Source organism: Puntigrus tetrazona, unplaced genomic scaffold (genome assembly GCF_018831695.1).
Source record: "Puntigrus tetrazona isolate hp1 unplaced genomic scaffold, ASM1883169v1 S000000223, whole genome shotgun sequence".
NCBI classification, from domain to species: Eukaryota; Metazoa; Chordata; class Actinopteri; order Cypriniformes; family Cyprinidae; genus Puntigrus; species Puntigrus tetrazona.
In genome coordinates, this window is record NW_025047891.1 from 1251236 (window position 1) to 1260257 (window position 9022).

At 36.4% G+C, this 9022-nt stretch overlaps 1 protein-coding gene across 2 annotated transcripts; it reads right to left on the reverse strand.

Moving 5' to 3' along the window:
- Positions 1–1215: 1215 nt before the first annotated feature.
- Positions 1216–9022, reverse strand: nudt4b (nudix (nucleoside diphosphate linked moiety X)-type motif 4b). Of its 2 annotated transcripts, none has more exons than XM_043230705.1 (5): positions 8607–9022; positions 2937–3047; positions 2779–2823; positions 2579–2663; positions 1216–1432 (listed from the first exon to the last, which is right to left on the reverse strand). In XM_043230705.1, the coding sequence occupies exons 1-5, from the start codon at positions 8700–8702 to the stop codon at positions 1236–1238; spliced, it is 534 nt and encodes a 177-aa protein (XP_043086640.1). In that variant the 5' UTR covers positions 8703–9022; the 3' UTR covers positions 1216–1235. The 2 variants fall into 2 exon arrangements, with proteins under 2 accessions (XP_043086640.1, XP_043086639.1); XM_043230704.1 differs by having other exon boundaries at positions 2579–2666; positions 8607–9017.

Genomic DNA, 9022 nt, shown 5'->3' on the forward strand with positions numbered 1-9022 from the left:
TTTCATATTATACTTTGAAATTTAATATTATATTTTTATATAGCCTATTTCAATGACCATTTAGATGGATTTTTTCCTTAAAATGTGTATATATATGCACACACATACATATTTTTGAATAAGGAAAATGTCTGTATTTTCAGCCTATTTCAGTTATAACAAATTTTTAATTTTGTGATCTTAGCTCCCATTTTTAGTTGTTAAACTGAATAGATTTTAAATTACTGTAATACAGTATTTTTTTAATTGATTAAATAAGCATGAATTAAGGGTAGTAAAACGAATACCACAATATATAAATACAACATAGTTTAAATAATACATAATTATCTGTGCACTATAGTAATAACAATATTATGAAATGTGTCATAAATAGGCTGCTTCATCTTTCATTTATATATATAACATTTTTTTTTTGTACTGAAATATGACCTGTGCATGTTCTTGACCAGTTCCATGAGATTTACCTGTTAGTATCTTTCTTTTCTCTCACAAAATTCACAGTTCTGTTCTTTTCAAAATCACCAGAAGAAAGATCTCATAAGAAACCGTTAAGAACAGAAAAGATTAATACATTTGCATTTTAGTTAAAAACCATCATATATCATTTGTCATCTTCAGTCTTTTAGTATATTTACAAACATTTGTGTTTTAATCAAAGCATAAAATGAGCTAACGACCCTCCTGCTCACCAGCTAATTCCCAGAAATCTCATCGCCCGAATCTCTGATGCTGTCAGGAATCCAGTTATCCGTTCAGGAGCAGCAGTGAAGGGGGCTTTTAAAGGGCTCGTCTGAGTCTTAAAGGGAAGTCTGGGCTCACAAAAGCGCTAACGGACTGAATTCAGAGCGGTCAAACGCTGAATAAGCCGCATGGAATGAATTTGACATTCCCTACATCACAATCCCAGAATGTCGAGCTCTGTGGGTGAGTGCAATGGAGGAATAATGGAAGTGCACTTCCATGTAACAGGTTTGTAAAGCTGGTCAATAATTATTATTCCATTACAACAAAAACTGATCAGCCGACAGTAACCGGCTTCAAAAATAAATGGTTAAGGCATTCTTCACCGGAAATCCCACACGACTTTGGTTTGTCCCTCTAAAGAACGTCCCAAAGGTGCCTAAGAGGTGATGTGAGGGTCATAAAGGCCCTGGAGATGTGTGTGGGTGGTTCATGTAGACAGAGGAGTGTTGATTTGTGTTGTACTGTGTGTGTGTGTGTGTGTGTGTGTCCTATCTGCGTGTGGCTGATGCCGGAGTGCTGAAGAGTGGTGTTAGGGTGCTGGGTGATGTCTGGGACAGGAGCAGGTTGCCGTTGGTGGTAGATGGGCGACTGATCCGCAGACGTCTCAGGTACTCGGCGTGAACAGGTTTGTGGCTTTGCAGGACCTTAATGGCCTCGTCAACAGGAAACCACTCACGCTTCCGGCCTACGGAAAAATACTGCAGTATGAGCAAAATACACTGCAAATACTGTAAATATTAGAATATTATGAATAAATATATTGTGGGGTCTTACAACTTTCTTAAAATATGGATCATTATCATACAATAGTGCTTTGTTATTACCTTTTAACATGGAATTAAATAAAATAAAAATTAAATTGATAATAAAATTGAAGTAAAATACATTTTCTTGTTATGTTTCATGTTTTTGCAATTTTCATTTTGAATGGAGGATAGGACAGCACTTAAAGATAATGTGTAATAATTTTTTTTGAGATTTTCTCATTTTCATAACATAATTGAATAAAAGAAAAGAAAAAAGAAAAATTAAATTTGGGTGGAATGGGAAGGCTTTTAAAATAAATGCACATAAGCTTTTAGAGATTTTTTGTTATCCTTCATATTTTTGCAATAAAGATAAGGTTCAACTGAACTGAAGTAGCAGGATGGGAGTGCAGTTAAATTAAATTACATTTTATTATCTTTAATATTTTGCAATAAAGATGAGATGAATTCAATAAATTTTTTTTAAATCTAATAAAATAAATTTACAATTTAAAGCTTAATTTTAGGGAGCAGGAGAGAGTGGGAAGGTAGTTCTATATACAAATATATGTATAGAGTTGTTTTTATTTAAATGTCCATATCATTCACATTTTTTGCAATATTTCTAGGTTTTAAATTTAATTATAAAATAGAAATAAATTGCATAGAAATTTTAATTATTGGAGCAAGGAAAGAATGAAAATGCCAATAAATATGTAATGTCTTTTTGTATTTTTTTTTTTTTTTACTATAAAGATAAAATTAAATTGAACTGAACTGAATTTTTTTTTTATTAAAAAAAAAAAAAAAGGGATAAGAAGGCAGTTGTATGTATCTGAATTGTGCTTTTGGACATCCTGTTTTCATTTCTATTACCAATAAATATATTAATTAACTAAAATTGTAAAAATCATTTAAACTTTAAAAACACTGGCCCCAAACATATAGACTTAACATCATGAAACAAGTCTGTGTGTGTAATATACATGCGGCCAGGAAACAGCCGAACAATCAGGAGACCCCTGAGACCTAAATACCTTTGTGATACCCATCACAAAAAAAGCAGTACACAAATACAAACTCACCAATATTGACAGAATCCTCCCAGGCATCCAGCGTTTCTGTGACCGTCAGCACATACACATACGTCCGGTGTTTCCTGTCCTGGTTCTGCTGTTGTTGAAAAATAAACATTTTCAGTATGAGGGACTGTAATCGCCTCATCTCATGAAACATCCATTCAGGAGTCTCAACCGTCCAATCAGGAGCAGGAAAAGAGCCTTACCTCAAACACGCCGAGCAAACGTCCTAATTTACCCTTTACTCCAGCCTGAGGGAAAAAGAGAGAGAGATAGAGATCAATTCCACAACAGTCCAAAGTCATGTAAATTACTCTGGTAAAATCCTGACTGCTAGAAATTCTGTTAAGAGACAATGTGGCACCTCCTCAAAGACCTCCCGTACAGCAGCTCCACACGGCTCCTCCTCTGGCTCCATTCCTCCTCCAGGAACAATCCACTGATCAGGGTTTCGACTGCTGCTTACCAACAACACCTGCAGAATAAACACAGAACTGATTGAGTCTCAGAAAATTTCTGCTTTTAAAGCTTCTCGTCTGCTAAGTTTCCATTGTAAGTGCTTTACTGTAAACATGTTTCCCCATAGTCATGCAATAGGCTTTTATCACAACCGAAAAAGATGAACTTTTCACCGTAGGCTTTATGAATGGCAGTGGGTATAGCATAGGATTGTTGTGATTTATTGGTGATTTTTCACAGATACTTCAAAACACACTTTGCAATCATTTATTGGGATTAGAAAAACGGAGAAACCGTGTCATTTTTTGACACAAATTACTTGATTGAAAGGGTTGAACACAAGCCTAAAGGTTGTTTTTTTATTTCAGTTAAGTTTATTTAAATTAAACTTTTTTATGGTTTTAGTTTTAGTTAGTAATATCCCTGGTCTGAGAACCTTTTCAGAAAAAAATGCAAACAAAATATCATATTACAGAGCATTAGAAGGGTATACGTCATAAAGCATTAATTACAAGTAAAGGTGGCACACATTAAACAGCAACTTTGGCATTGCTTTCTTGAGCTTAATCGGATAATAGTTAAACATGTTTAATAGTTTTAGCTAATAATAACTACCCTGGTATAAGAGACTTCTGACAGATGGATACAGCAGAAGTGCAATTGTGACGGATCTTGCGCTCTGATTGGCTAATCCTCCAGCTGCCGATCGGCCCTCAGGTGTGTTCTGAACTAAGAGGATTGTGGGATTGATGGTGGCACTGTGACATCACGTGAGTCTGTCAAGTTCATGACACTTGCTGTCACCTGCCTTGTTCTAGGCCAGACTGAGGTTATTTTTAAGATGTGCAGCATGCATAGCTGACCGCGAGGAACGGGTCACCTGCTTAAAAGAGATCCTGCCTGAGTCTGTGTTACAGAAACCACAAAAGAAAGCTTTCAATCCAGGATTTGAATATGTATGTGGCGTCTTATGGTTGTGTGCTGAAACTCACACTCAGCTCTTCAGTTTACATGTAATTAACCCAAAACTGTCTTGAAACACGTTAGTCCAGTTCTGGTCACACATGACTATCAGCTTAAGATACAATAGAGCTTATTTTCAACCACTCAGTCTACAAAACAACTATGAGACTGTGTTCTTGTCACAGTGTGATGAAGTACTGCACCATACAGTTGAAGAAAAGTACATGACAATGAAACCTCTTGTACAAACAGGTCTGAGAATCACTCAAACACAACCAGTAATTTACAGTCCCATAATTCCACCCTGTCAAATATCACGAAAACATATACATATCATAATTGACCCAAAACAACAAGAATAAAAGAAGGATAATGTAGAGTCAGCCGATTATTATGGCAAAATAAACTCAGGACTCAAAATTGAGGGTTTTGTATCTTATTGCATGGCTGTAAAAAAAAAAAAAGAGTAAAAAAAAACCTGTTATTCTGGACAGATTTACACACACACACACACACACACACACACAACAAGTTGTAAGTGCATGATATATTCAAAAGTTGATTTGTTTTAATACGTCATTATAATAAATCAATCATACATAATAAATAACAATAAATAATATATAATACGTTTTTCACTTCTCTATAGTCTTAAATGGCAGCTTAAAATCTAAATCTATTTTTTAGCATTTGTGATGGACATAATTCAATTATTTGGTTCAGAAATTCTTATTATTGCTGTAATAAAATGGGAAAATGTTGAATGTTATTTCATGTTGACAGATGCTTTCTTATTAAAACAAAATGGGTGCAAACATGAATCATCAGGTGTTTAACAAATAAATAAAATAAAATAAATAACTTTGCCTTGCCTAATTAATATAATGAAATCACAGCCACTAGAATCCAGCAGTCAGAACTAGAATGATTAAACACTAGAGCAAAGACATGGAAGTATCACACTGATTTAAATGCACAAACATATCTGACATGATTTCTTTTTACATGTAAACTCACCACGGTCTTTCCTATCAGGATGAAGAAGAAAATATTTATAAATCTTATTTTGTCAAAACAAGACCAGAGTTTTCCGGTTTCTGTAACTTTCACCCAATGTCACCGCAGCACAGCACCATGAACTTATTATAAGGACAAACCCCCTGGAGCAACCCTGAGGTTAAGCGTCCTTTTTAAGGACATACCAATGCATTTCAGTTGAACTAACCAGCCTTAACCACCACACCACAAATAGACCCAGACAAGAAAAAAAAAAAAAAAAATCATCACTTAATAAAAGGTCAGGTGACTACAGTGAAAAGTGTGGCTGAAATTTTTCCTAAATGTGTATGCATGTGACTGTTTTAGCAGTGGCATGTCAGTTATTCTAAATCAGCTGTATGTTCACAATAACTCAGATTCTAGGAAAACATAACTGTGTTTATTAATAAACATGATGCTAAAAGGCACCGACATTTGTCCTGATTTCCTAGAACTAGTCTTATGTTTACTGGTCCTCTGCATCATTGATTTTTGTTATTACCATGAAGCCGTTTTGAATCGTTCTGTATTTTAACAGTGATCAATGTATTTGCTTGTCTTGATATTATAAGTTTAAAAAAAATGCAGTATCTTATATCAAAATGCAATATCCAAAAATTAATCTCAGCTATATTATAGTTGCAGAATAAATGCAGTTATATACTAGCTCTGTGCTAGCTTTTTTTGCTTATTATAGGAAAACATTAACATTTGGAATTATTTAAATAAATATTAGGAATTTTAGGAAGTTAATATTAGTAATTATTTCTAGGAAGCCTCTTAAATTGATAATTTACCCAAAAATAATTAAAAGAAAATTATAATTATGTACTTTCTCAAACCTGTTCTTCTGTGGGCATTTACTTACGCAGTATTTTTTCCATATTATGAAAGTCATTGGCTATATTTAGTTACCAACAGTTTGGTTACACACATTCTTCAAAATATCTAATTTGTGTTTAACAAAAGAAAGAAATTAATACAGGTTTGAAAAAAATTTGAGGGCGAGTAAATAAACCGAATAATCTTTTTTTGGGTGAACTATCTACTCTATCAACTATGATGTAGAAAAATAAGCTTGCACATGTGTTGATGTTTTCTTAATTTATGCTTTAGATGGAACCTCAAAAATTCTTTTGAAACGCAAAAATAAATTCCTCTAATGAAAACAATCATGATTATTAATTTAACCATTATTGTGCAACATTAGACAGCTTTAGACACCTGTAGCATTTTATAGTCATGTGTTTTCGAACAACTGCGAGCTTTTGTATGAGATCCCTAAGATGATGTTTAAATTCTGCTAACACGCTCGCTGTCTCGCCATCGCTGATCGCCACTGTGGTGAGAGACAGAGACTATGAAGTGCGCTGAATGGGAGGGATTTTGACTCATGCGATCGCTGATCCTCTGCCCCCTGCTCACCCTCTTTCACTCCGACACAAAGGGCAGCCATTTCAAATGAGTTCCCCCTCACTTACACAGACATGCACTGACTGTGGATCAGTCTTTAGTTGGCATGTAGTGCCAGGACTATTTGTGGAGCTGCTCTGAGATCAGCAGACATGAGTGCAGACTACAGAGTGGATATGAAGCAACCCCAGATTTACACCAGCAATACCACAACACAGCTCAAACAACTCAGATTCTTCTCTTCGGTTACTTGGATACAGCGAAGTGGAAGGATTATAGAAAAGCAGGAACCTCTGAAAACGGCCACTTAAAAGGAATCAACTTTCACCCAAAAATGAACATTTGCTGTAAATGGCACCTTCAGGCCATTCGAGATGTAGTTGAGCTTGTTTCTTCATCAGATTTAGAGAAAATCAGCATTCCATCATTTGCTCATCAATGGATCCTCTGCAGTGAATGGGTGCCATCAGTCCAAACTGCTGATAAAAGCATCACAATTATACACAGGTAATCCATGCCACTCCAGTCTATCGATTAATGTCTTCTAAAGCAAAATGGAGCGTGTTCGTAAAACACAAATCTGTCATTAAGACGTTTTTAACTTCGAACCATCATTTCTGTTCACAAAACAAATGGGTCCATAATTTATAACAATGCTTCCTTCAAAGAAAAAGTCCATCTCCTGTTGTCCCTCACCTCAAAATCCAACCACATATTTGTGCAGAACTATTTTGGGTTGTAAACAGTGCTTGATGCATATTTCTGATTCAGACCAGATGACTTTGTCGCTGGAGGAAGCAACATTATGAACTTGCAAACTCATAAACACACAGTTTCTGCCTTCACAAGATGTTGTTAACTGATGGACTGGAGATGTTAGGATTATTGTGATGTTTCTAATCAGCTGTTTGGACATTTTGATGGCACCTAATTGCTGCTGAGGATTCACTGATGAGCAAGTGATGAAATGCTATTTCTCCAAACTCATCTGTATCAGATTTTCATTCCAGCATGAATTATTCCTTTTTACACAAAATTCACTTTTTTGCATCAACGCTGTTGTTTATGGTGTGATTAATTATTTACAAGATACACTCAAGGCTTTACTGGTCTACCACAAGATGACTGCACTCTATTTATTCACTCTTTTATTGTCTCTATACATATTAAATCACACATTAAACACAACAACTCATAACAAGCAGCTCTCTTTGGGGCTGATACAAGACATTCAGCAACAAACCTTTACAGCAAGAAAAAAAAATACGAGTTAATATCGCAACTGTTTTTAATGCAATATTCCAAAAGGTGTCACTGGGTGTTCAATCTTATGTCGTTTCATGACAGTCCTTTGTCAGAAGTGAATGAACCTGGTGCAGCTGTATACATGCATAAACAGGGGGAGTTTCAGAGAGCTGCAGTCTGACGTGCTTTTATTGCATAACTGCACTACGGAGGCCCAGTGACCGATAGTCTAAAGTGCCTTCAAGTCATCAAGAGTGTCAGGGGATGAACATGTGTGCAATGACAAGACAGATAGACAGACATGGTGAACGAAAGGTTTGATCCACTTTTCTAATGAGTTATTATGCAGCTGAAACAGGTTTACTTGACTAATGAGGATCAGTGGGACTTTGGCCAGCGCAGGGTTGTGTGACAGAGATTACAGTGCAGGATGAGAATTAAACGAACAGATGTGCTCTAAAATTACACTGTGCAGTGATATGAGCAGTGCATGCTGCAAAAACTTCACTTTCTAAGAATACTTAACGAAAACAAACTGATCACTTCTCTCCAGCACTCCAGATGTAAACACTACTATGTCTGGTGTGTCTGTATAACGCATAAATTGTTTTGTGTATGTACAGTATTGTATGCTAATGCACTGCATAGTTCCAAGTCACACAATCAATTCAAGCATCTAGGTATTCATCCTGATGAAACACAGCACTGATGTACTAGATGACATTGCATGACAGCATACTAGAACCTGATTGATAGCTCTTATATAAGCAATATAGACATATTTCCTCTGCAAATATCTGTATGCTCACATATATTCTGGTTAGGCCACAGGTGAAAGTGTCAGTGCGTGCTGATACACTGATTCATCATGCGAGCATCATGTCTGGTTTAGATAACGACGTTAATATCTCCGTACCTCATCCTCCCGTTCGTTCTTGAAGCACAGACACGCCGCACGCCGCTTGAATCCTTCCCGGTCGTACGTCCGTGTCTGATTCGGTTTGAACTTCATGCTGAAATCCTGTCGGTCCTTCCGTAGATTTATCCGACCGGTCAGCAATGCTCCGTCAACGGCCCGAGCTCCGTGAGTCACCACCGACGGCGAGAGGCGGACCAGTACCGGGCTGGACCGAGCCTTCGGGTTTGCGTTGGTATAAAATGTAACTTAAATCATTCCTCCGCGTTAGGTCCAGCAAATTCGATTCTCTAATGACAACTCTGTATTCCGCTGTCCATTCACAGGTCAAAATATCTCGTTTTCCCCGGTATATATATACGTGTGTGGTGGGCCGGGTGCGAAATTACTAACGCTAGTATGTTGACGGCTTAGTA

Excerpts from the sequence above, each read along its gene's own strand:
- nudt4b (XM_043230704.1), bottom strand. The coding sequence starts at position 8,702 with ATGAAGTTCAAACCGAATCAGACACGGACGTACGACCGGGAAGGATTC. Across the intron at positions 3,048-8,606 it reads AGAACGAACGGGAGGATGAG|GTGTTGTTGGTAAGCAGCAG; the intron begins GTACGGAGATAT and ends TTTATTCTGCAG. Across the intron at positions 2,824-2,936 it reads TACGGGAGGTCTTTGAGGAG|GCTGGAGTAAAGGGTAAATT; the intron begins GTGCCACATTGT and ends TTTTTCCCTCAG.